Source organism: Dendronephthya gigantea, unplaced genomic scaffold, assembly GCF_004324835.1.
Source record: "Dendronephthya gigantea isolate DGI-Jeju-01 unplaced genomic scaffold, DenGig_1.0 000000F, whole genome shotgun sequence".
NCBI lineage: Eukaryota > Metazoa > Cnidaria > Anthozoa > Malacalcyonacea > Nephtheidae > Dendronephthya > Dendronephthya gigantea.
Window position 1 is genome coordinate 393,579 of NW_021163010.1, and position 27,258 is coordinate 420,836.

At 35.7% G+C, this 27,258-nt stretch overlaps 6 protein-coding genes across 10 annotated transcripts; 3 read left to right on the forward strand and 3 right to left on the reverse strand.

Moving 5' to 3' along the window:
* Positions 1-244: 244 nt before the first annotated feature.
* Positions 245-1,351, reverse strand: LOC114517489 (exosome complex component RRP41-like). The gene is made up of 2 exons (XM_028537234.1): positions 927-1,351; positions 245-652 (listed from the first exon to the last, which is right to left on the reverse strand). Exons 1-2 carry the CDS (start codon positions 1,299-1,301, stop codon positions 293-295), a joined length of 735 nt encoding a protein of 244 aa, XP_028393035.1. The 5' UTR covers positions 1,302-1,351; the 3' UTR covers positions 245-292.
* A 38-nt stretch (positions 1,352-1,389) lies between these two features.
* On the forward strand, positions 1,390-8,579 carry LOC114517480 (peroxisomal carnitine O-octanoyltransferase-like). The gene is made up of 18 exons (XM_028537220.1): positions 1,390-1,453; positions 2,177-2,328; positions 2,571-2,695; positions 2,823-3,004; positions 3,703-3,827; positions 3,936-4,044; positions 4,222-4,315; positions 4,515-4,628; positions 4,856-4,957; positions 6,501-6,587; positions 6,793-6,909; positions 7,096-7,226; positions 7,338-7,398; positions 7,624-7,686; positions 7,861-7,939; positions 8,222-8,270; positions 8,339-8,384; positions 8,535-8,579. The coding sequence occupies exons 2-16, from the start codon at positions 2,214-2,216 to the stop codon at positions 8,260-8,262; spliced, it is 1,545 nt and encodes a 514-aa protein (XP_028393021.1). The 5' UTR covers positions 1,390-1,453; positions 2,177-2,213; the 3' UTR covers positions 8,263-8,270; positions 8,339-8,384; positions 8,535-8,579.
* A 3,826-nt stretch (positions 8,580-12,405) lies between these two features.
* LOC114518619 lies at positions 12,406-13,398 on the reverse strand. The gene has a single exon (XM_028538633.1). It carries the CDS (start codon positions 13,173-13,175, stop codon positions 12,636-12,638), a length of 540 nt encoding a protein of 179 aa, XP_028394434.1. The 5' UTR covers positions 13,176-13,398; the 3' UTR covers positions 12,406-12,635.
* Positions 13,399-14,491: 1,093 nt separating this feature from the next.
* Positions 14,492-18,989, reverse strand: LOC114516907 (serine/threonine-protein phosphatase 6 regulatory ankyrin repeat subunit A-like). Of its 3 annotated transcripts, XM_028536526.1 has the most exons (6): positions 18,794-18,989; positions 18,081-18,311; positions 17,349-17,685; positions 16,774-17,064; positions 15,841-16,211; positions 14,492-15,654 (listed from the first exon to the last, which is right to left on the reverse strand). In XM_028536526.1, the coding sequence occupies exons 1-6, from the start codon at positions 18,794-18,796 to the stop codon at positions 15,514-15,516; spliced, it is 1,374 nt and encodes a 457-aa protein (XP_028392327.1). In that variant the 5' UTR covers positions 18,797-18,989; the 3' UTR covers positions 14,492-15,513. The 3 variants fall into 3 exon arrangements, with proteins under 3 accessions (XP_028392327.1, XP_028392318.1, XP_028392335.1); XM_028536517.1 differs by having other exon boundaries at positions 14,494-16,211; XM_028536534.1 differs by lacking the exon at positions 18,794-18,989 and having other exon boundaries at positions 14,494-16,211; positions 17,349-17,656; positions 18,081-18,133.
* Positions 18,990-19,122: 133 nt separating this feature from the next.
* On the forward strand, positions 19,123-22,386 carry LOC114516926 (E3 ubiquitin-protein ligase Mdm2-like). Of its 2 annotated transcripts, XM_028536545.1 has the most exons (5): positions 19,123-19,323; positions 20,154-20,629; positions 20,950-21,215; positions 21,471-21,503; positions 21,603-22,386. In XM_028536545.1, exons 1-5 carry the CDS (start codon positions 19,159-19,161, stop codon positions 21,908-21,910), a joined length of 1,248 nt encoding a protein of 415 aa, XP_028392346.1. In that variant the 5' UTR covers positions 19,123-19,158; the 3' UTR covers positions 21,911-22,386. The 2 variants fall into 2 exon arrangements, with proteins under 2 accessions (XP_028392346.1, XP_028392354.1); XM_028536553.1 differs by lacking the exon at positions 21,471-21,503.
* Positions 22,387-22,953: 567 nt separating this feature from the next.
* Positions 22,954-26,539, forward strand: LOC114522238 (ZZ-type zinc finger-containing protein P35G2.11c-like). Of its 2 annotated transcripts, XM_028542892.1 has the most exons (6): positions 22,954-23,159; positions 23,810-24,318; positions 25,020-25,273; positions 25,448-25,480; positions 25,568-25,643; positions 25,920-26,009. In XM_028542892.1, the coding sequence occupies exons 2-5, from the start codon at positions 23,864-23,866 to the stop codon at positions 25,594-25,596; spliced, it is 771 nt and encodes a 256-aa protein (XP_028398693.1). In that variant the 5' UTR covers positions 22,954-23,159; positions 23,810-23,863; the 3' UTR covers positions 25,597-25,643; positions 25,920-26,009. The 2 variants fall into 2 exon arrangements, with proteins under 2 accessions (XP_028398693.1, XP_028398685.1); XM_028542884.1 differs by lacking the exon at positions 25,568-25,643 and having other exon boundaries at positions 25,920-26,539.
* Positions 26,540-27,258: the final 719 nt, after the last annotated feature.

The following is a 27,258-nucleotide window of genomic DNA, read 5'->3' on the forward strand; positions in this document are numbered from 1 at the left end:
TTGATTCTAGCAGACAGAACGATATTATGCTGGCGAGAGCACGCAAATACTCTCTTCACGGCACGTTACGAGTGTTATTACGAGTAGTAGCCGACGTTGCTTTATTGCGGCATCAGGCAGAACCAGGTTCAAAAATATTTTATTTACATAAATCTTGATAAATTACAAAAATCATGTAAAAAGTTCTAGTAATAAGTTCCTCCAACACAGTGAAAATAATACAGAAATGAAAGAGTCTTGACTGAGTTTTGTGAATAAGTTTTATTACTTTCACACTTATGCAGTTTTATGATCAGGTACACATAGATGCCAATGAATCTTTTGCAAAATCATGGACATGTCTTCGTAACAAGGCATAGACATCCTTACAGCCCTTTTTTGCAAGATCAAGTATTTTTTCTAAGTTATCTGCATGTAACTTTGAGTCCAGTCTGAGAAGGACAATTTTCTCAGATTTTGGCAAAATTGCCAGTGTTAGTTGAGGTGCACTTGATGATTCTTCAAGATAGTTTATATCCAAGAGAGCTGATTCATTAATAAAGCTCACTGCACATGAACACACATAATCTTTCATTGGAATACCAGCATCTAGTAATGCTAAAGTTGCAGCATTAATACAGGCACTGTAGTTTCCTCCATCAGCTTGCAAAATCTGCAGTAAAATAACATATTTATATTGTATTATAACAGTTCTATCTAAGTACAATTTTAATTTTTATAGTTATCTAATTTGCCAATTCCTAGAATCGTTACTGTTCTCAAGTGTCAATACCCTTTCATTTCAACATAGCATCATGTCCTCCAAAAGAACCCCACCTGAGGGTGTTAGTACCCACACAAGGCCCTAGTAACTACATGTTCAACCAGAAAATTAGATATAGTTATTTGGCAAACAGCATTCAAACACTCCAACATTGTTTTATTACCTGTACAAAAATATCAATTTGTGATCTTGGATAATTTGAAGTCAGGATGCATGACTCAAATGTTCGCTTAATTGCCATGGATATTTCAACAGACTTTCTATCTCCTTTAGCTCTTGTCTTCCTCTCTGTAGTACTAAATGTCGCCATGCTAAACTCACAGTTTATTAAGGCTTGATCATGACGAGCTTTCGCCTTATTTAGGACCTCGTGGGGACCATAAACTGCGGCCAATGTCTTGGTGTTACCCATTTCAATATACGCCGAACCATCAGCTTGAGTGAAAACACCCATACGACACACTAAACGGCGTAGTTCGTTTGGTCGACGTCCATCTAGACGGAATCCTTCAGGTGAAAGAATCTCTAGACCTGCCATTTCCTAAAATTCACAATCTTTCTCCCATCTTCACAGTGCTTCTTCAGTATTCTATTTTTCCAATACTTCATGTACACACAATATTAATAATCGTTATTTCGAAATTTTAAAGACAGAGAACCACTCACTCACAGAACCAGAAAAAAAATTTGGTAAGTTGTCCATCTGACTAAATTTATACTCTATCTAGTTATATTTAGACACAGATATTTGGGGCAAAAATTTCGTTTGATACTGTACTATGATTTATAGAAAACTGAAAGAATAGAATTGTCAAACAGAAAATTTAATATCTGTACAGAAAGGGCTGTAGCAACTGGCAAGCACATAATTTTTCCATACCTGAAGGGTTTACGTTTTTCTGATAAAATGGGTGTGGTTAATAACAGTTGGTGCAGGGTGCTGTCATTTATCAACTTCAGCAGTGTACCCTATCCTTTTTTCAAGATGACTTTATCAACTGAAATATAACCCAATTTTGCCGAATAGTCAACTTGTAGATGCAGCACCCTCACACACCCTGCTTTAATTGCTATGCCCCTATGTACTGGTTAGCTTTTGATTTTACCTGTTATGTATAAAACATGCAATGAATATAGTCGGGAAATGACTCCATAAATCAATAATTTAAGCTTTATTAGGGAAGTATATCTCTATATTGCATTCCTCCTCAGCTTTGGTATAAAATATATTTTTTAAGAACAATATGTGGCTTTACCAATTAATAACTAGCGCAGTAAGTATTCTGAATCATTGCCATGAATCATTGCTTATTCTGCTTACATAGATTGTCAAGAAAAATATGTTTTTGCATGGTGTTTTTGTCTATTAATAATAAACAATGAAAAAATAATAATACATATTGTTTCTATAAGCTGCCTGACTAGTTGCTGGTCTACTTGGTTAAAAAATATGGCATCCAATGTTATCCGTGGTATCATTGGGAAGACTTTGAAATATGAAGACACCTTACCAAGTTTGCCAGTACCAAGATTGAAACAAACTTGTGCAAAGTATCTCCAGTCAGGTGGGAAGAAGTATCATATTTTAATCAGTGATTGAATGCATTTCATTCATTATATTGGAACATAACTGTTGATGGTGTTTTAAAAAATGAAGACAGGAACAATATGTTAATACAAATTCAATAATGTTGAAAAAAAACAATTCTGGTCCTGTGGTTTTGGAATCATACCTAACTCACCAATGCCTAATACCTGACACAAGAAAACCTCTCCATTGTCCAATGATGTATTTTTGTTTTTGTAGTAAGACCTTGTGTAAGTGATGAAGAGTTTGCCATTACAAAAACAAAGGTTCAGGATTTTTGCTGTGGAATCGGTCCAGTTTTACAAAGCAAACTTGAAAAAAGGGCTTCTCATTCTAAAAACTGGGTAATTTGAAATTGCAATGTAATAGTATTGTAATGTTACTAGTTCAGAGCTTTTTGTTATATGCTTTCTATGTCTACAAACCAGTTTTTCTACAAACAAGTTATTTCTCAATACAATCTACCTCTAGCTTGAGAAATGGTGGGAAGAAGAAGCTTATTTAAAACCTCGATATCCTATTGCACCGTTAATCAATGTCTCTGGTCCAATGATGTTGTATGAAGATATATGGCCTGCTCTGAAGGGAACACAAATCAAACGAACAGCAATCACGCTGCATTTTCTTCTGAATGAGTGGAAATTACTATATAAGTATGAGGTTTATTTATTGGTCTCATTTTATATACTTTAATCTAGTGACGAGACTTACAATATGTTAGTTTTAATATTTACTGTAGTTAGAGGCCAGAGGGTCTTAATCCCACCCACACAGGTCAAGTAGCGGTAAGGAGTAAGCAGTCTTGGCACGTTTTCACTTCGCAGAGAATTCAGACACTAAAATATTTGATTCCACTCTTGAAAGAGTCGTACGAGACATTTGTATACAAAGATGGTCAGATGGATTGATTTCACGGAAATCTTATCGTCTGGGAACGATTATGCAGCGGTCATTAGCAATAGCAATAGCTACCTTAACTTAAGCCTGGTTCTCATATGTGTCACCGATAATAGACGATTGTATTGTTGGTGGCCGGTGACGAAAAATTATTTAAAAAAAACAACTTTATTGGTTATTAATCCCCGACAATTCATCGCCGACTGTCAATGAGATTCGAGAACCAGGTTTAAAAAGCAAGCGACGGTTTTTAAAAGTTCAAGGATGGCTCTTGTAGTCTTGTTTTATTCTTCATGATATCCTCCGTTGTTGTCGAAGACGTTGTTCTCTTCAGCTTTCCAATGAGGGTTTTCTATAAGATTATATACGTGCCTTTATTTCACCCCTTGTTTTGCACATTGATTGATACAATACTAAACTTACCGTACGGTGCTTATTCAATTTTTATCTACAGTCAAGAATTTCCAATCGATGGTAAAGATGGTACGCCACTAAGTATGTCTCAATATTATAATTTAATGTCTTGGTGTCGATTTCCTCAGAATAATGTTGACAACTACATGGCTTTGTTAAAACCAGGTAATTTGAAGTGAACATTTAGAGATTGGCCATTTCATGATGAGGTAGATGTAAAGTGTTCTCTTTATTTCGCGCAAGGCTCGCTGATGTAAACTTGTTTCTCTGCAGCACCAAGTCCAACAGTAAGATATGTAACTGTTATGACAAAGGGAAGAATATATAAATGTGATGTTTTAAATTCTGAATTAGAGCCAATTAGCATATCGGAAATTGAAGCGTAAGTGAACATGAAAGTGAAAATTGTTATTCTTTGCAGTGGTCATGATCTCCCACCTACCCCCCCCCCCACATCCTTTGGGGAAGAGACAACATAAAACGACTCAAATAATTACCTCTTTACCCTCATGTCCCTGACGTCAGTAAAATTTTCTGCAAGATTTCAATTTCAAACTAGGCAACTGAGGCATATTGTAGACGATGCATCTCAGAAACCAGTTGGTCCAGGTTTGGGAAGTCTCACAGCCGAAAACAGAGAAACCTGGACAAAGGTACATGTATTTCATATCTTCTCAGAAATACGTTGTCAAAATGACAAAAAAATGGTAAAAAAACAAGTTATCTCAACAGTAGAAAGGCGTTAAGACGTTAATAAAACGAAGTATGAAATGCAAAGCTTTAATAAGATTTGCCCATAAATCGTGGCCCTATATGACTCATTTACGCGTTATTTTAACGCTTTTCTTTCAGGAAAGACAGCATCTCGTTTTGAGCAATCCAAAGCACTGGGAACTGTTGGCAACAATACAAAAAAGCCTTTTGAATGTTGTTTTAGAAGATAAAAGTCCTTCTGTGATCGATGAGGTGACGATTTTTAATTATCATTACGTGAAATTATGCAATTAAACCGCACGAATATGATAATTTCAAAATAAAGGCTTTTGTGGCTAAGTTTGGGTCTTTATTTTTGAACGTTTTTTGTATTGTCTTCAGGTCTGAGGAAGTTTTAAAGCTCAGGAAGAATTCCAACATTTTAACATTTTATAAAAAGTAATTAAACTATAAATGCTGATTTTGTGTTTCGTTTTCAGCTACAAACAGCTTTGAATTGTGGCAACTGCAAAAATAGATGGTTTGACAAATCTTTTCAGTTAATTATTTTCGAGAATGGATTGATGGGAACGAATTTAGAAGTAAGAAATATTTTTTAAATCTTCGAACAATTTTTCTGCTATCTATAGAAAAGCGTGAAGGTCTTTAAATCCCCCAATGGCCCCACATAAATGTCTTCCCATTCAGAACTGTCAAACGTGCAGTTCAAATTCGTGTGTATACAAATATATAGCCTGTAGAGACTGCGCGCAGGCTAACGAATATACTGCTAGTACAGTATATATACACAAATATATCTAGTTAGTACAGCTAGTATATACACAATAGACCTTTTCGGTAATTTCGGTAAAATCCATCTCACTTAAGATGGTCCTAAATTTAAAACGATGATTTAAAATTACAGAATTATGCCTCATCTACGCAATATTTTGCACTTATGATAAATATGCACTGTTTACGGTTATGTGGTTAGCTGGCTTTGAACAATAGTTAATAAAGTAATTATAAGTTCATTTCTATCACACATATCAAACATACCAAGACATGGCGAAGAAAGCGTTAGCTTCGTTGTACTCGTATATAAACCCCACATATAAACCCCTCATAGTTATCGATGATGGAGATGTTCGAAGACTTTGGTCATATAATAGTTCATGTTCCTCTGGAGGAAAGTACGTGTGTTTAACAACAATCCCCGGATCTCAAACTGATCAAAATGATGAAGCATATGTTGTAAAAGCGACAGGTGATGGAACAGACCCTACAAAAATCAAATTTCATAAAACGAGTCCATTTCAACCAACTTATTCTCTCCAAATGGAAAAAGCTGGTCTTTGGTATACTATTTGCACATCAGGATCGGCCAATGTCATCGTTGGAGTTACAGAGGCTTCTCTTGCCAACATAAATGTAACATTTCGAGTGTGGGAACTATTTCAACCAAATTCAGGCTACGTTGTTTTAGAATCCAGTGAAAAAATAGGTGAAGACAGCCTGTACCTAAGCAGTGACGGAGCTGGGAACATGAAGCTGATACCCTGGAATCAACCAATTCCACCCCCTCCTGATACAACCGCAGAAGTAGATCCTGCCTTGTTATTTCGAGTGGTTCGGCCTTTTGGATATAGTTAAGACTTGAGGATAAACATTTTCATATCATATTTGATGAAATAATCATTAGGACAGCTAATGACATTGACTAGTTTGTATTTCGCATATAGTTGTTTTCGCAGCATTTTTTATTCATGGTAAATTGAAAATATTGTAGTTTTGGCTTGACTTGCGTGATCTCATGTAAATTTTAATTATTCAAATAATTGTATTTCGTGACTGTTGCACATTGTTTCAGGTAATAATTATATTATGTTTCTTTGTGGATTAAACAAATAGTTTTGATATTTTCATTTCATAATTTATTCTCAGTACATCTCACTTCTCGAATGTAGCTACACCTCAATACATGCAGGCACAGCTAAGAATAACGCTTCAGTAAACTGTCCGTGTTCGATCGTCTTCTTCCCGACTGGTTCCTTCTGACAGCGTTTGTTTTTACGATATAAGAACTTCTTAGGCTGCTTTTGAATACGTCAAATGATTGTTTGAAATGCAATATTCCTTTTTTAGCACCTAGCATTTGACGCAGTGATTCTTATTCTGGCTGTAAATAGAGCTCTAGAAAACGTGAAGAAATACTGGGGGAAACAACCTCGGGTAACTTTTGACAATATTGTAACAAGTGAGGGAAAGGGATGCTTGTCAGATGAACGTTTTACAAACCTCTGAGCAAAATTACTATTTCTAAGCCAATTTTGAGCAAAGTTACTAGTTCTAAGCCAATTTAAATTTTTCTAAGCGAGATCTGATGATTCTGGTCCAGGCGCGCATTTTTTGATATCCTGTTTGTATACTTTTCCAGAGTGATGAGATAAAAGTTTCAAGTGTTTGTGTTCCGAAACCTGTGGAACTTCAGTTTGATCTCGATGATCGTCTTCATAGAGCTATAGAGAACGCCACTGTACAGTTTGAGAAGACGGTAGGTAAAACAGTCGCTGCATTTCATTCAATTATAATTCTGTTGTAATTCTTTCGTTATGAGTATGTTATTTCCTGCATAGTTTGATGATAAACTCTTAATTTGTTTTGAATCAATACTTCGTAACATGATTTGCAATCCTGAACATGCAGGAACTTATATTTTCTCTTATATCTCCTGATTTAGTCATCAAACATTGCAATAAGAACTTTAATTTGGAAGCAGTATGGAAAAACATTTATCAAACAACATCGACTCCACCCAGACACTTATGTTCAAATGGCAATTCAACTGGCTGACTTTAAGTTGCATAAACGGTATGAATGTATTATGCTGGCGTACAATATACCTCGTAATGGCTCTAAGTGGATGTGATTTGTTGAAATAAAAAACCCCCACATATATTTAGACTTCTAAACAAATTTTAGAGTAGCTCCCACGTACGAAACAGCTTCAACGAGGCAGTTCTATCATGGGCGTACTGATACGGTAATTCTTCTGTGATTTATTTATTATTGTTCAATCATGTTGCATTATGGGGTATAATCCCAATTTTAACGGCAGAGAAGCTGGTTACTAACAACTATTCGTCTCGTCCTGCATCGAGATTCGCATGCGTTATTTAACAATATCCAGCCTTGATACATTAAGAAAATGATTTTTTATGTTTGGATATAAATCACTGCTTTATGTGTCTGTGTATCTGTGTCATAGGTTCGTTCCCACACGACGGAAGCTCAAGAATGGTGCAACGCTATGGAAAGTCGTCAAGCAACGGTAATTGTTGGTAGTCCTTGAAGAAAAAATATGATTTCACATACACAGTCGTCAACAATCAATAGAATTCTATTGATTATCAATCCAAGACCTAGCATTGTTAATGATTTAGGATAAAGTATATATAAATCAAATACAATTGAAATTATTTAATTTGATTTCTGGCATTTCCAGAATAAACACAAAATTGATCTTTTACGAATTGCTTGCTTGAAACATGATGAATTAATGAATGGGGCTACTCAAGGATTAGGTGAGTATAAAGTGCACTAAAAATACGTCTTGTATCATCAATCTCGCATATCGTGACATTGAAATATACCACTGGTCAATTGTATAGACTGGATTGAAAAGCGGGGGTAATTACCCTGGGTGCCGGCCATTTACTGCCCCCTCAGTATAGTTGTTGCTTCGAGTGCATTTGCCAGACCACCGTAACCATATGTTTTTCCATAGCTATAGGCACCTGCATGGATGAGTTTATTTCTAGCAATGTTTATCAAGAGTTCTTAACACAGGTTATTGATTATTTTAGGAATTGATCGACATCTCTTAGGCTTGAAAAATACTGGCTGAAAAATCAGGTTTGTTTTTTCACGATGCTCGTGCTTTATTTGTACGATAAAACTGTGATAAGTTTTTAACTTTTCAGGTTTACCAACTCCTGAGATTTTCACTGATTCAGCGTGGACAAAAAGGTGAATCCTGTATTCTATTTAGATCACAAAGATTTAATTACGACTTAATTAATAAATGTATAATTAATTATTTTAAACTCGGGAACAGCTATAGCATATGATAGAAGTTAGATTTAATTATGACATAATCGATGTGATGCAATATTTCAGTGGAGGTGATGGTAACTATATACTCTCGACCAGTATAATTGGTTATTCTTGTGTTCTTGGTGTAACTTGGCCGATGGTTGAGGATGGTTATGGGGCGTTTTACAGCATACAAAATGACCGGTACGTATATGTTTATTTTTACTTAATGGACAGGCTAGGAAATTTTACTGGGAAATAAAACACTCGTAAAACAGATATACGCTACTATATCCAGGTGCGCGTATTTTTCGTAAGTCATGATATTACGGAAAATTTCCAGTTCATATAAGTCCATAAAATGAAAATAACGTCTCGTTGCAAGAAGGATACACATATCGTTCTTCCGCTCGAACATAGAATCCTTATCTCCGCGCAACCGTGTATATAATATCCTCCATATATTTTAAAATATTCTTAGCAAACCTGTTCTAAATTCGCAATGGCAATGCCAGTAAAGTGCTCTTAAAGCCACTTTTCTGAACACATTCCATCCTCATCCGCCTACTCCCATAACTGCATGTGCATGATGTCGTTTTTAGTGTAGCATGAATTAGCAAAAGTGTTGTTTGATCTGTTTCGATTTTATCTGCGTGCATACGGTAGCTTCATATATATAATTACTAAATTATCTATGCATCTCCGAGATACTTAAACAAAAAAATCTTTCTCTAGCATCAATCTGACTGGATCTGCCTATGGTAGCTCGAAGGTGACTAACTGTGAAAAGTTTTTGAGAAGTATAGAAGATAGTTTATCTGACATGCAAATTCTTTTAACTAGCAGCAATTTGTGAATCCATTTTACTCTATATATATATATATATATATATATATATATATATATATATATATATATATATATATATATATATATAAATACACACCCATTTGCAAAAACGTTGGCCGCAGATAGATAGATAGATAGATAGATAGATAGATACTCGAAGTCTAATTAGAATTGCATATGATTACATTTGCATGGGAATTCAATCATATTACACAACATATGCAATTCTAATTAGATTTCGAGTATCTATCTATCTATCTATATGCGGCCAACGTTTTTGCAAATGGGTGTATATAAATATATAAAATTATATATATAAATATATATATATATATATATATATATATATATATATATATCGTGCTTTGAAATGTAAAATAAAATAGTTAACAAATTCTTTAAGTGCACTATGATGTTGTATCATTTTTTATTATGATTTTAAATATAATTCGTACTGGTTTTTGAAATAAATTACTTTTTGACGACATTCTCAACGTCATCTCCAACATCACGTCAGATGAACGTGTTCAATATTCTAAATTCTCGCAGTTTTTTTTACCCTTGTACAGCATTTGAAATCAGGATGGAAACTCCTCTGTTTTCCTTCGCTGACTTCATCAATGTGAAACCAAGGGTTAGAAAAACAAACGAATGCGAATGGTTCAAAATAAGTAATTTAGTTTAAAATTACTAAAATTTATTTAGAGCGTGAATTAAACCAAGAGTTATTGACTCGCGCAACTGATTTAACTTTTTGCTCTGTGTTTACACTCGAAGTAATTCAAAACCTGATTGCATTTCCTCGAATTGCTTCAAAAAGCTGATTAATTGAAAGCATTTTTCAATGACGTATTCGATCGGCTTCAAGATTCAATCCAGATTGCGTCGCCATTAACTTATTTTCTGAATAAATATATGGAAATTACCAAATGGTTTAACTGATTTCCTGTCCCGTCCGTTGACGTAATCGTTTATTGTCAAGACCAAATTAATCATTGCGATCTGATTGTTTAAACCTAATACGCAGCCTCACTGATATTAGTGATATAGTAATATGTCATGATATTAGTGATATAGTAATATGTCATTCGCCCGGAAAGCTCCTGACAGCCTGTCACACCCGAAATGCTCCCTAGCGCCTGCGGAGGAGGTAACTGTCAGTCCTGTCACACTGCACGTATCGTATGTCATGGCGTAGATTACGATAATTGCAATGAACTGGTGATTTACGAATCCCTCTGTTTTGTGTCGCTGCATTTAGTTTTAAGATTTTTCGTAGGCTTGATTCATATCATGTTCTGCAATTCATTGCTTTTAAAAAAAATGTATTCCGAAGATAAATGTCGCGCGTTAATTCTCATGAAAGGATCTTGAGATGATTTTTTCTCCCTGAAAAATTGAGAATCGTTCACATTCTTACCGTCTGTAACAGAATTCTTTCTGAAAGTGTCTCAGACGGCAGCATAGCGTAAATGACGTCATGCACGTCTGCATGTACTGCTGTTATGACATGTCTGAGGATTTTAGATCAAGGGAATGTAACGGTGTGTTTAGAGCTGAGGACTGTTGCACTTGGCATATATCTTTATTACTTTGTTACTTAGTTGCAGTTCATCTATCGTTGTTTAATACTTGCAGTTCATCTATCTTTATCAGTTGCGTGACACTAGGCTAGAACTAATGCCTTCTAGACGAAGGTATACGCTACATTTCGCAATAATTATACGGTTGAAGTGTTAAACAAGCTTTATTTCAGAGAAATACGTGATTTTCGTCAGAGGGAAAGCTTGCGGCGCGTTTTTTTTATTGCGTCACACATGATTATTAATCCAAGAACTTAATACGAATCAGGAAATAGGCGATGAATGGCGTAAGTGCAGAAAAAACCGACGTTCATGAAAATGTAAACACGCGTGCAAAAATTCAAATTTGCACGGAGAAATGATAGTTGTTAATAGCTGATATTAGCGTGATGTCGACAATACTCTGAATGACATGCGCAAAAGTTTTCAATCGCCGTGTTGACGAGTGGTAAATGCCAGTTGATGGGTTTATCCAGTTGATCGGTTTGATTAAGTTAAAATAATATCCTGGCGTTTGACTTTATTTTTGAGCGTTGACACGGAAATGGAGCCTTTTTTGTTCATTTTAAATTTGCAATGATGTTTCGTCTTTTGATAAACGTTACCCGCGACGGGGGACTTGCAGCTAGGGTGTTTATTTTTCCAGGCTACATGAATACGATTATTTGAATGTGGATAAGGATCTCGGGGATTAGGAGATTTGAAAATAATGAACCTGCTGGATAACGAAATGTTTTATGTTTTGTTCAATCGTGCAGAAAATGAGGCTGGTTATCTGCATTCCTACGATTCTAGCGAATTCTTTATAATTCCTGACATCAGAAACCACAGTCTCGTAAAAGTTTCCTCACATTGTCACATACCATCCAATTTTGTCGGACCAATTAACTACCAATGGATGTTTATATTCTGAGTTCTTGCTGTCCCTGCAGGAAATCAACTAAGGCTAATGCAGTACTGCATGCTTTATCAATATCAGATTACTTTCCATACGTCAGAAGTGAATTGGATCCGACAAAGTTTGATCGTGTTAACCGACCTTAATACATACAACATTTGATCCTCCTTCAAGCAATCCGATGAAGTCTCAGCGTTACCGTTTCATAACGTTTATTTCATTTACCGTAAGATTTTTGAATTCCATCCATCGCAATCGTCAATTATATTAATACTGTTTAGAAGAAAAACAACCATTATAGTTTGTTGCTGCAAGATTACCCAATAGTTGTGTCTAATTCGTCAATGATGTGACGAACTGATAGACGGCAGTACTCGATTATAAATTTGTTTAAGCGCCAAAAAGCAAACGGATTTCATTAATTTCAGTACTTTGCATAGATTTGCATATGGGTGGATTAGTTGGACGTTAATGTGTACCAGCGCCTTTGAAGGCATGAAAGACGTCTTCATTATGGAATATGGAACCGCAAGAGGTTAAAATAACTCCCCACCCTTTCTTTGTTGTAGGTAGGATGCAAATACTTAAGAAATAATGAGAATAACTGGAGTATTTAAAAATGTCTTTGTTATTAGGTATAAATAAAATATAATAAACTATCATACATATAAATATATACACACATATAGAGTAAAACAAAGATGCCATGCATGTATGGTATATATATGTTCATTTATATTTTCCAGCATCGTTCATTACCAACAAACCACAGGTTAGTCTAAACCATAGGTACAGGTGGATTTTATCATCATTATTGAAATGCGGCTTGGCATTTGAGAATATCCTAAACACTCCCTATACTCCACAAGACGATGCGGTGCTTCTCTGTGAGCCAAGCGATGATAACGGCGACCTGTAATTTGGCGTGTCTCTTAGCCGTCTATTTAATGAAAATGCAATATCTTTAAACATTATCCCAGCTTGTTTGGCCAATAGTTTTGCTTCTTTCTTATTTCTGCACTTAAGAACATGACATTGAAGTACATCAGCTGTTTTACCGAACTGATAAGTAAAGAAAAATATCTTTGGATTAAGTTCGTACACTCCACAAAATTGAATCCGTCGCGTGCGGAAAAGCAGCGTCGAGTCGTGGATATCATGTCCACTGGACGTGAAAGAACAATTCTCATTTGAAAGAATAAAGTCTCCTTTTAGAACGTCCTTTTGTTTCGACTTCTTAACTGACTCACATATTGATCGAACAAATGTACACATATCGTCCAAGCCAGGCTTTTCAAGTTCTGCTTGGCCAAGATATTTCACTGAAAATGTCGGCGCTCCTTCGTCACTTGTTGATTTTACTGGACTCATGCAGCTTAATAAAGGCGACTGCATGATCGCGTAGCGTTCATTTAATTGAATAGAACTAAAAACGTCGTATAAATATTAAGTTGAGCTCTTCAGCCAATAATTGTGTTAATTTACCAATGTATTAACATCAAGAGTTCATGCACAAGTTCTTGTACCTTTCTAGATTCTCCTAATCCAGTTTCCTTGCGACTTCGTGTAGGATTATTGTGTACTATAATGCATATTTTGGATTATTATATATACTGCTGGAAAAACGGAAGGTCATCAAAGTTGACTCAAAGATCAGAGGGGCGTGTTGTTCAATATAATCATTAACATAGGAATTCTTAAAACAGATTACGACATCATGGATTTGGATAACAGGATACGTCTGAGGAATGACGTAAAAATGATACAATCTTTTAGTTTCTGGGAATACCCATGCAGTTGAGAAAGTCAGTTGTCAAAGTCGAATATGGATGTATATATGAGAGGCTGAATGCATGAAAATGTTTATGACTCGCCTAATATAACTTGTATTATTTATGCACATATGTTTATTTAATCATATGTCCTCTTTGTCTCAGATTTTAATAGTTTACTTAAGTATTTAACTCCCACCAATTAATATTTCTTCAAAACATAATGATCTTTTATCCCTACAGTTGCCATTCAAGTCATACACGAGTAATTTTTTCAAGATGAACAATCTAGTAACTTCTAAAAATTTTTGGAACAATTTAATTTACAATGCAATTTAATTTATGCCTAATTAACGATAACATTGCTTATAGTGACAATAAAAAATCTTATACAACATTTGTTGGCAACCAGCAAAAATTTCTACGATTCACAAAACTTGGATACGTTTTTTTTCACACGGCTTCTTTCATTAACGTTGAGCTTTGGTGACAAATGATTTTATTCTTTAGACTTTACCTAAAGGCTAGCCAGGCAAGCTAGGTTTATTAACTCCTTTTTTATCTTTTTGACTGTAGTCACTTATACTTGACCTGATTTGTCTGTTACTTAAACAAGTGAGGAAAACTGGACAAAACTATAAGTTTTAACCAAACTAAGCTTTACAATATATTAATACTGAAAATCAACTTGGTCTTGGAATCATTCATCACATAGTCATAGACATAGTAAAAGACGACATATTATACGGCGCGTTTTTCCTTATCTTGACTTAATGAGCGCACAAATGAAACAAATGCGTCAACAACCGTAAATGCATGACATCTATCGATTCAGAGATAAGCCTGCTTCGATAATTATATAAAATTAATTCTCAAGTATTAGAGAAAGGTTTATCAATCCGACGCTAAAATTGTGCAAGCCTTAATTGTTTTAACACATTATTGAAAGTTTTCAACGTTGTTATACAACGGCAATAAACTTTTTTAAGGAAAATACCGGCCGGGAGAAGGAATATTAATGTTAATACCCTCGGGCTGATATCGCCACTCGGAAGATATATTTTTCGAAAATTTGACGTCTGCGTCCACTTCTTGCACGCGCATCGTCCCCGTCATGTATGACCACTGTGCATGACACTAGACGTTTATTCATTAATGTTCTCGTTCCTAACAGTACGTCAGAAATTACGTCTACTTTAAATTGAACATCAGTTTCTTCGTTCGACAATCACATGAAACACTTCATACAACCTTGTTCTTAATAAACTTTTTAAATCTAAAATGACTTTATTAATGAAGCACAGGAAGCAGGCTCGTGTCGAGTGCCGGTCCTGTCGTAGACCATAGCTTCTTTACTTCTTAGTTCTTTTTGTCATCATCCTCTTTCGCCCAACATTGATTCATTTTGCCGCCAAACACAGCCCCATTCCCGTGGGCAGACTTGTAATGACGTATATTGTTGCCTTCATCACATTTACAGCCTTTAAATGTTTTCTCGTGTTATTTCAAAATTGGTTTCAGCAACGATGTAACACATGTATCTGACTATTTAAACAATTTATTTTCATAATGGTTTCTTGGGAAAAATCTGTATTTACGAATTACGTTATCTACATGTGAAAAACATATATAACATGTCACATGATATGGTGAAGCCCCCGTGAAACAATCAAATAAATAACATATTCAACTTCCTGGAATAAATCCTCAGGAAGATGATATAATAAAAAGTTATTCCGCCTACACTTTGCTTCTTCTCGCTTCAACAAGAACTAATAACGGCCAAGATTCATCGGGTTAAAGTCGGGGGTGGAAATCATTCATATGCCATATGACATATGTCTGTTAAATCGCGTGAGCGTCGTATGGAAAATAAATATATGATGCAGAGTCGAAGAGTCAATCGATGATGTTCTTGTAGCTAAAGACATAACATCGAGCAGAGAATGATTTATGAAGATTTATTCAAAAGTCATTTCCTCCTTATGATTGAGATAATCCTTCAATATCGTCGGTAAAGGAAGTCTTTTAATGTGGCCTAGTCTTTTTCCACCCAAAAGACATCTTATCTTGACACGACACAAATGGGTTAATTGTCTTGGCTGAAAGAAAAAGTCATACATGCCATCAAATTCGTCATAACCTTGATTAACACATTCCTCGCAAATTGAGCATAGAAACAGCATCTGTTCGCGACGGGTGGAAAACTCAAGTAACAAAGCGATAAGGTCTGGACACATACGAACATAACACGGTACAAGTATTGATGACGTTGACGCTGAGCTCACTTCAGTTATCAGTTGTGTGATATTTCCACCTAACACGAGAATTTTTCTACAGCATTGTAGAAGTTCTTTATAATCATCAGAGTTGTAGTTTTTAATCAACTGCATACATAGTGTGGTTAGAGCCGACTCCCCTTGTATATCTACATAGTTGACATCAATATCATAGCTCAAAAGTTCGTTCAAAGATTCACAACTTTTATACTTCGCAGCCAAAATAAGAGGTGATGTAAAGGTTCTAAGGTTTACATCAGCACCGTGCGCAACAAGTTCTCTAATAATTTCCACGTTCCCGACTTCACTTGTAGCTACCATCAAAGGCGTTTTGCACAGCAAAGGATATTTCGTCTCACATATTCTGTTTGGGTCAGCTCCTTAAAAAAACCCTAAGGAATGAGGATGGTGTACTATGATATTAGCGTGCTGCAAATGCTTAGCCTTAAAACAGAACATAACTTGCGTTTTTTAAACTCATATGTTTCTACACATTCTGGTGTATATAAAATAGCGTACGTGGTAGCGCGTGCTAAATGACGTACAAAATGGTGCGTACTGGTGTATTTTATCACAGATTACTAACAGTTCTCAACATAACTCAACTGTGTTAAACGGCGGTATACGGCTGCAGCAAATACAATTATATAACGTGGTGCAATGGACATCGCCTTTACCGTATTTACCGGCTCGTTTTTTAAATTTTTAGCACTTCAGATGTGGCGCTTAATCGAGGGCTGCACCCATTTTCACAGCGAAATTTGGACATTTTAAAGAAAACAAACTCCAAACATTAGGCAAAATACAATTAGTTCTATAAGGGAGTCTTAAATTATGGGAATTTTAAAAATATTTTTGTATTGTAGTATTTTACCTGTATTTTAAATAGGATGAACTATTTAATAAAAAGATAATCACTGGAATTTCTGAAAATACAGGTACCTTTCAAAAGCAACAACTTGACTGCTGGTAGGTTGTTAGCGGAAACAGCTTCATATAATGGTGTACAACTGTATAAATCACTGTTGACATCTGCACCATTTTCAATCAACAAACTAAGGCAAAGGCCATCAATGTTTCGTGCGGCTAAATGAATAGGCGAGTTATCATTATCTTCTCCATCAATTGACGCGTTGCTTTCAATAAGTAACTTTGCACATTCATATTGTTCGTGATAACATGCTACAGCCAAAGAAGTTCTTTCTAATTCATTGCGAGATTCGATGTTCACACCTAATGAAAAATACTTAAAGCATGACTATAAGAACCTGGTACCGTGGTACGGGACATTTATATTAAAGTGCAGTTTATGGAAACTTGTGCGCGTTCATGTTGACTAAACGTTACTTTTTGTATATTGGAGTTTATATTGTATAGCGTGTTTTACTTGCAGATATAGAAATAAAATAGCATTTGAATAGATATATATAGGTACGAAGTACGTATGTAATAAAGGACAACAATTCAGCACATGGCCCAGCGCTGAACATTACTTGATTCATGTGGACTTCACCTACCATAATTTAACAGGGTTGCAACGCAACCATGGTGACCCTCTTGACAGGCAATATGAAGTGGTGTTTCCCCTGTTTCAACTGGGATCTCAGCATCAGCACCATGGTTCAATAACAACTCTAAGCATTCCTTCTCACCATATTGACATGATATATACACTGGAGTTGCATTCTCTTCATTCCTTATATCCAAATCACAATTTGTTCTCACAAATATTTCTAGTATCTTTTTAAGACCCATGTGACAGGCTTCATGTAGAGCAGTCCAGAGATTTATAGGGAAACCATGATCTGAGTCATCTGACTGATAACTGGGATCAAATTTATAGTCAATAAGAATCTGGTAAATGGCAAATTTTATAGTTAAGCCTAGTTTTAGCTACAATATACTAATACAATTTCAGATACATACTAGCAAATGCACAATCTTAAGTATTTTACAATATCAATTGCAGATCTACTAACAGAGTATGGCAATTTACGTAGATGAAAGATTAACATATACTCACAATTAAACTATTTTCTACATAATAGATATTCAGCTATTGCAGAAAATATCGTGGTAAGTGGGGAAGGGGAAGAGGGAGGGGGAGAAGCAGACTGCATAAAACATTAAAACATTAAAATAATATACTAATGACTAAATATAAAACTACTTAGCTACTAGTAGACAGCGTAATTGTTAAATATAGTTGTTCACTGTGAAAGGGGTAATCCATGTACAATAATATTTACCTGAACATATTCTTCACTATCTAAAGAAGTAGCTAATAAAAGTGGGTCAAAATATGTTTGAACAGCATTATGGTTCAACAATAACTTGAGCACATCATACTGCTTGTTTAAAACTGCTAAGTAGGCAGGTGTCACATAAGCGTCATTGATAGCATTAATATTATGGCCATCTTCTAGTAATGACAAAACCTCATCACCATCTCCTTTTTCAACAGCTTCATGTATTGCGTTCTAGGACATAAAATTACAATGGTTAAGATTGGTGTTGTCCAGTAGCGTAGCCAGCCTGACGATTTGTCCCACTATGCTAATATTTTGGTGTTTATTGACTGTGAAAACAATGAATTTCTAAAAAAATTAATAATTATAATAACACGAAATTTACATAGCGGGACAAAATCGTCAGGCTGGCTATGCCACTGGTGCTGTCATATCCATATCTGGTTTAATCAGTACCTTTTGTGGGGTTTTTTCTCTCTGTTCACCCTGGTTTAAACACCTGCTGTGTTTAATATGTCTCAAGCTTAACATTATTCACCTCATTTGTTTTATATATATGCAATACACAAGGCACAAGCCATGACTATGACTATGAGTCTACTACATTTTAACCAGTTATTAAACCAGGGTTGCAAAGGGTAGATCTCAAAAATTCACCCATCACAAATTGTTATATTGATATTGTGAGATTTTTATATGAGCTTGCAACTCACCATTTATAGACATGTGGCAAATGCCAAATTACAAATTAATCAAAGGACAGAAATATCATCACTCCAATATACTTGACTGGACTCCCACTGACCTGTATATATCAGTATATTACAGTGGTATTTTTATATACAGGTCAGTTCCCGAGCAAAAAGGGAAATTACCAGGGTTTTCGGCAGGCCCAGGCAAGGAAAGACCAGAATGTAATGATGATATTCTCGTTGCCACGCCGGCCTTCTTTGGATACGATACATCAAGAATTATTCCTCAAATTGCACACATGAAACCTCAGAGGCTCGAAATAACATATTTAAGATAGAATCTAAGAAATTTTAAAAAAATTTTACAGGAGAAATTTGCCTGGATAATGGAAGCACGCGCAAAGGACCGATTTTTGATTTTCGATATCGTTATATCGTTTTTCCATTTTCTTTATTCAGTTTTGAATATCGACAACATTTTATGGATTATTATTGCTTTAATAAATTACCAAGAAGATAGTAACCTACTTCGTAAAAGTTTGAATAAACAGGTACGTGACAATAACTACTGAACAACCTTACGTTGTCAAGTTACGTTTGTAGTGTATACACTATAAACATCGCGATAAAATTCCTGAATTTATAGATTGTATTTCACTGAATCAACTCATTCTTTATGCGTTGGATAGAAAATGAATTACAATAGTTTTACAGCATCGTGGGTGTTTTTACAATAAACGCAATGAATCAGCAAAATCGGCGTTCCAGTTATGTCTGCTATTTAGTATTTACATAAAGTCTGTGGCATATTGTTGGGATTTGGGCGTTTATAATATATTATTTAATAAAAGCTTCAAAACTAAACAGTTCGAAAACAAAAGTAAATGGTATCAGCACCAGGCCTAGAGGACTTTCAGATATAAAAGATGACGAATCATATAGTTGGGAATTTCGTCAAATATTTGTAATATTGCCACTAGGTAAAATACTGCATAATGTTTGGGTGTACATTATAAATTTTATGCATGGATGTTCTGAGTAATATAAATTTGACAAAGAAAATATGTCAGCAAAGTTCACAGATTTTAAACCTTTTTAAAAATGTCCAAAATTTGTTGCATAATAAATTGACAGTATAAATGGCATCTGTCACATATAAGGTGGTTCCGCTGCTATATTGTTTGGCATTTTAAGTAGACTGGTGCAGTATATCGAAATGTTGATAAATATCTGTTTTTAAAATATCAGTTCATTGATATTGATTTTTTTAGTTTATTGATATTTCGATATACAGAGAGTATCATTAAAAAAGAATTATTTTCAGTGTTATGAAATTGTCCCAAGTTATTACCATTAAATAAACGTTTCAAATATTTTCTAGTTCAAGTTGTGTTTAATGTCTGACACACACCGCCTGCATCCTAAGCACACTGGTCGAACAGAATCTGATGCAGTTGCTGTTTTTCCAAGAACAACCGTTTGCAATAGCTGCTTGGAACCATTATCTCAAAATGAGAAAACATCCTTTCATTGCAATCAGTGTGACTATAAAGTGTGTACTAGGTGTGATGAACCACAAACCCATCCTGTGCATCCTAATCACCAATTGTACCTAGTTACCCCAACGAGTCAATGGAGATGCTATGTATGCAAGAGACCTAATACAGAAATTAAGGAGACAGTTTGCTATAATTGTGAAATCTGTGACTTTCTCTTGTGTAAGAATTGTTCTAGTGATATCAATAGTCAACTTCATCAACATACTTTACTTCGTACTGATGTCAGATTAGTTTATGGTCAGTCAAGTGGAGACTGGCGCTGTGATATCTGTGGAAACAACAATGGACCCGGAGATTTGTAAGATATTATATATTTTTTGTAGCCATATATCAGAAAATTTTAAAACAGAGAGATTATCTCTTCGCATCATTGACCCTACTCAAGTCTGGATTGAAATAGTCCAATTCATCCTCCCATAAAAAGCAGTTGTACAGGGTAGAGTTTATCAGTATTCATGTTCCTGTTTTAATGCTTAGGATGTTACCAGGAGCATGGGGTGCTAAAGGCCATGCAATATTGTGCTGTTTAGAGTCAATCAAGATGATAGAACATGAAGAAGTTTCTACTCATCATATCTTAGTACACATGTCCCTTAAATGATGTTTAATTTATTTCAGCTACCCAGCACATTGTCAGCAATGTCAGTTTGATCTTTGTGAAAACTGCTTAAAGCCGTACAGGTCTACATACCATGGTGAAGAGCATTTGCTGTATAAAGCTGATTCAACCATAACATATCCTCTGTATCATGGTGGATGGCGTTGTGATAGATGTTTACGAAGTTTTGCTCCACACGAGAATAACATTCCTTTTCATTGTTCCCAATGTGAGTTTGACTTGTGTCCAAGCTGCATGAACACCACTGGTATGCCGTCAAACAAAGGTAGGATTTCTTATAATTGCTAAGTATGTACTGTTGCTGTACTAATTGTCATTGCTCTACAGTAACTCTAGTGCACTCTTTTGAAACATGAAAATCACAGTGTATAGGAAACACTGCTCCACGAAAAAAAAACCATATTTGAAAATTTATAACTCTGGACACCACCACTGATATTAGTCAAGGCTAACCATCATCATTTTTACATCAGGCTTCACAAAACAATTGTTTCAAACTTTCATTTTCATGTTTCTTAAGCTGGTTTTGATGTACCAAGAGCGGCAGCTAGAGGTATGTCAAATAACGTGTTTAGCTTGAAACAGCTTTTAAAAGACAGGCGTACCTCAGGAAACTAATGTTTTAATAAGGTCATTGTGTTTTATTTGGTAGTTGAAACTAGAAGTCCTCCTCTAGGGACAAGAAGTCCTGCTCCAGTTACTGCTAGTGGAAAACCAATATCATCTCCTTCTGAGGAAGTTGACAATAATGTCGGTGCTACAGGACCTCCAGGAGCTCAGGATGACGTCGGAAATTGTGTAATATGTCTTGAAAGACCTAAAGATGCTACAATTGTGCACGGAACGACAGGTCACGTCTGCTGCTGCACATACTGTGCTTCGGAATTGTTTAGAAGAGGAGAAAATTGCCCTATCTGTAGAGCTCCAATTCAAACTGTTATCAAACAGTACACCGTTTAGGATACTCTTCGGCGACAGTGTCTCGTCTGTCGGCTTTCGTGGCAGTTTAAGCTTCACGTGGACACGGCAAACATCAGGCAAAGAAAATTTAAAAATACAAAGAAACTGTTTTTAGTTTTAAAGCTGTAATAGATCTTGGTTATTTTGTGATAGGAGAAAAGTTATGAAATGAAAAAGGTTGAGTAGAAATTCTCGTACGAAAGTTCGACCCTGCCTAGCCGGAAAACATGCAGCTTCAACTGCCTTTCATGAGGCATACATACATAACATACATGCACGGAAAAGTTCCTACCAAACACGTTGTCGATAAAGAAACGTAGGAAAAAGAGAGCTCATTTATTGCTCGTTTTGTTCCTGAAAGCCAGACTATGCGAAGATGTAAATTGTTGCTTAAGCAAAGTCCGAACACTGTATAATAATAACTGAGACGTTGCGAATAAAACCTCGTTCAAAAGCAAGAGAAAGAGTTAAGAGTGATATCAATCTTCCACTCATGCAGCAGCTAATAATCTGAAAAGTGAAAACGCAAAATTATGTAAATTTTGCTCATTGTTGACTTGGTTGTATCGTACCCCACGTGTGACGTCACACCGATGACGAAACATCGAGTCTCAAACGAGCGAAATTTAAAAGCAAATGCGAATAATGTTCATTCTTAAATTGTAAAACAAATTCTCAATTTGGTTTTCACATAATACGAGGAATTAACAAGTCCCAGTTTGACCTCGTTCGAAAGTACACCAATAACACTGTATGTACTCTACGCTCTGGACACACACAGAGCATGACTTGGAAGTTTGGGGACTACCCTGTCCCATCTTTTTCACCGGGCTGAATCTAAAAGTTTTCGCTTATTTTTTTCAATCGAAGCCCTCGGTAAACATCGTCACTTTGTGAAATATTTCGCAGAATCCTCCTCACTCCAGGTCACTGAGCTATAATATAATTAAATAAATATAATATTATAGCTCAGTGCTCCAGGTCTATAAATGACTCGCGCATGCGTTATACATTGGACTTCAATATTTGCGCAGTCACTGTGTTTGTGGCGTAATGTTCGTGGGTGTATGCGTCCGTGGGGGAATTCCAACTTCCAAGGTGCTTTCTGGACTTCCCCTTCTAAATTATACTATAAAATCTACTGCATTTCGAACATTACATGTTTCATCAGGAGTGTAAAAGAATCGGAGAGGTTTTCATCGCACAGAATATTGAAAATTCTCACTAGAACAGAACAGCAATATTGTTGGTACGTTTTGACAACGCAACATAATGATTGTAAATAATATCTGTTGGCAGGGTTTACCGTAATAAGACTCGGATCAATATTATTTGAAAATTCTATAGTTCGTGTGCCAGGAAGTAAAGCCCAAAGCCTTTTTCATAAAACGTAGTATCTTGAGTAAAAAGGGGAGAAGGTAAATTCTTAGGCTTTACTATCAAAGCACACAACAAAAAACATAGCACCAGGGACAGTCTGAACTATTATGCGATTGTTCATCTATGTTGCAAGCAATATAGTGATGAGCATCAAATTTTTAACTTTCATTGGTATCAAATTTTATATTTTTCTTACGTGGAGTTGCATGCACCTGCATCATGACAAGCCTAAAAGAAATTTTGGCACAAAGTTTTTAGCAAAAAAGTTTTTGACTTCACTTTTCTTAGAGCCTGTTTACATGGAGTGAGTTATCCCGGCCAGGCCAGGTAAAAAGTGCATCAAATCAAAGGCTTAACCTAATTAGACTTTCGTTATATGCAGTTTTCACTTAGCCTAGCCGGGATAACTTGCTCCATGTAAACAGGGCCTTAGAGATATTGTGCATTATATCACTAGAATGTTGCATTATATCACATATTTTCCCTTAATTGTGCATTATATCACATATTTTCCCATAGGTCATGGCCTAGCTTTACAGATAAAAATCAAACCAAGTGTAAGTGCTACTCGTAATGTCTGCTACCCATCGCCTCCATCCTCACCACACTGGTCGGACAGAATCTGATGCAGTAGCTGTTGCTCAAAGTACTTGTGTATGCAGTAACTGCATTAAACCTTTATCTCAGGAACCATCGTTCCACTGCAATCAATGTGACTTCATTGTGTGTACCACATGCGATGCACCAAAAGTCCATCCCGTACATCCTAATCATCCACTGTACTTAGTTACCCCTGCAACACCATGGAGATGTAATGTATGCAATTCCTGCAATGCCAATTCTAAAAATAATTTGTGCTACCATTGTGAGATCTGCGACTTTCGCATGTGTAAAAAATGTTTCCCATGCATGTACAGTAAACTTCATGTACACCCTTTACTTCGCACTGATGTCAGATTAGTTTATCACCAATATAATGGGGAATGGAACTGTGATATTTGTGGAAACAGTAATGGACCAGGTCACTGGTAAGATGCTATACTGTTCTTTATTTAGCCATTTGAATTTAAAAGTCAGGTTCTAATAGAAGAGTACCTAATTTTTCGACCAGGAACTGGTCCCTAACCGCTGCTAATCTTTTTCTTCTTCTTCTTCTTGTTCTTGTTAGGGGGCGACGCTCTTTAAAAAAACCCTAAGGCTCTATCATTACTTGTTTGATCGAAATGAAACTTGGCACAATTATTCTAAGCAATATTCCGCATCGATTGACAGAGTTCGAATTTTTACTTTTGACCTTTGAAGCAAGTTACAAGCAATTCTTGATATATTTGCAGCAAATAATATATACATATCATTAATATTCAGCCTATATATAAGTAAACGGAAACGATTAGAAATACATTGTCCTCTCCATTGTTGTAAATACAATGCAGTTCAGAAATTAAACTCGGTTACGCAGTTCCTGGTCCCTATAGTACGATTGTACTTGTTAGTGATATTATTTTCCAATTTCTAAAGCTAATTCAAATATAGAGATGTGTTTATTTGTTATATATACAAAAGAAATATGAATAATAGATGAAAAAGGTATAGACTTAAACTGTAGTATTTTATACTACTATAAAATTTACTATACTATTTTATCAAGAAACATAGAAATATGCTCTTAAACTATCTGAAATGAACTTGCATGGCTTTTAACTAAGTGCAATTGTTTCAATTGTTTTAGGTATCCAGCACATTGCCAGTCATGTCAGTTTGATCTTTGTGATAACTGCATCAAGCCATACAAATCAACATATCATCAACATCCACTTTATAAAGCGGATTCCAAAGTGACTTATCCAGAATATAATGGTGGTTGGCGTTGTGATAGATGTTTACGAGACTTTCAAGTTAACAACAATCCTTTTCATTGTTCTCAATGTGGGTTTGACTTGTGTAACAACTGTATGCGAACGACAGGTGAAATTTCAAATACAGGTACTGTACTATGAATAAATGCTCTTCATTTCATGTGTACAAATACATATTATAAACATATTTTGAAATATAAATAAATGTTATGTCTGCCTTTCCTAGGGCAGAATAAAAAATAGAAAATCATTAATCTTTAATTCACATGCAGTGACTGAATCTTGATTACTGTTTCTCTAGTTGGTTTTGATGTACCAAGAATGTTAAATGGAGGTTTGTGGAAACTTGATGCTAAATTATTATACATATAGTATATAATGTATGGACTGTGACTAAAACTGAACAAATCATTTGATAAAGGTTGCAAAGGTTTTTTCTTCCAAATGTAAGCTTTCCACCCAAACATGAGAGAGTACACAGACTTGGCAAGGACAGGGTAACAAACAGTGTGACCAATTTTTAATCAAAGCTTATCAAATCCAGCTAGACTGCCCCCTTCTGGTTCAAATGTGGTAATTATTAAAATCCGATGGGGTTGTCAATGTTCATCCAACCACCCATGGTAGAAAATGTACCAGATCAGGTCACAGTGGTAACCAAGTGCATCATTCACTTCATTGCTCACCTTACTGTCTCCTCAACCCTCCTAGCCAAAGTTAATTCTCTCGAGTTAATATATTTCTTATTCCTATTTCTATGTTACATTTTGCAGATGCAACTACGTTCAGATCTGGTTTTAACTTGACAGCTAACGCGAATCCTATACGGCAGGATCAAATGGAAAGTCCCCGTCCAGCGGAAGATATGCGGCACGAGGAAGAGGGCCGTACCGGACCCCCTGTTAACGCGGGGAATTGCATAATATGCAATGTAAGACAAAAGAATGCTACAATTGTACACAAACATGAAAATATTCCAGAACGTTCCACGTTGAGCAGAGATAACACAGGCCATGTTTGCTGTTGTGTCGAATGCGCTGAAAGATTGTCGAGTTGTCCTATTTGTAAAGCTCCGATTCAAACTGTCATTAGACATTTCATTTCCTAGAGATTTGTGCAGTGATATCTGCAGTGAGCAAGTACAGTCAGTGAGGACAGTCATGGAATAAACATGATTAATATCGCAAATTTTCTTTGTTCCGTAATCTTGCAGAATAATAGATAAAATAGAAAATATAAACTTGTAACATGTTTTGGGTAAGCCAGTGTAGTGATTTATGTACAATTAATAGTGCCTCTTGGTGTAATAACTGTGTCAGGTTCTAGGCCAATGCACTGTCCCATATATAGATTATGTGTCCTATGAATTAAGTATGTGTTTGCATGTTCGCGTATTTTCATCGAAATCGAATTTGCTTATATTTACAAAAAAAAAATACAGCTTTCAGGTCTTTTTGCATTTTTAAAGCTCTGAAATGCTATTTGCCGCATTTTTGCGATCATAATCAGCCTCACCTTTTATTTATTTTCCGACAGTGTTCTGGGAATCGAACCCAGAAGCCACACACGCGTTTTTGTTACTGTCCACGAACACGTTTTGCTTTGGCCCCAGACATGGACACTGTTTTTTAAAGCCAAACGAAAAGGAGGGAAACCGGAGTGCCCGGAGAAAAACCCTCCAAAGGTAACCTGAATTTCAGGTTACCTGACCGGCGTTCCGAATTTGGTATTTTCATTTAGAAATCGTCCGCAATGACAGTTCAGTTTGGTTTTTATCTATATGGTTCCGCTCATCCGAACCAAGTCCCAGGAATTGCCATGCAATTCTTGAGCTTCGTCAATTCCATCACGCTGATGGTCTAACGTGCGCAGGCGCGTATATTGTCAATTGCAAAACACCTGGCTCTTAGAAGCTTAGAAGTTAAACTGCGCTTTGTCTGACAATGGCAACAAAAATCATTTCAATTTTTCAGATGTCATATTATGATTAAAAAATGATAAAAAGTGCTTCGAATTCACGACTTGCATGCTTTTTCATCTCAAATCGATGTAGACAACAACACTCTTCTACTACCCCTTCTTTTAAGACATGCACCGTTTTTTCGTTCTTTT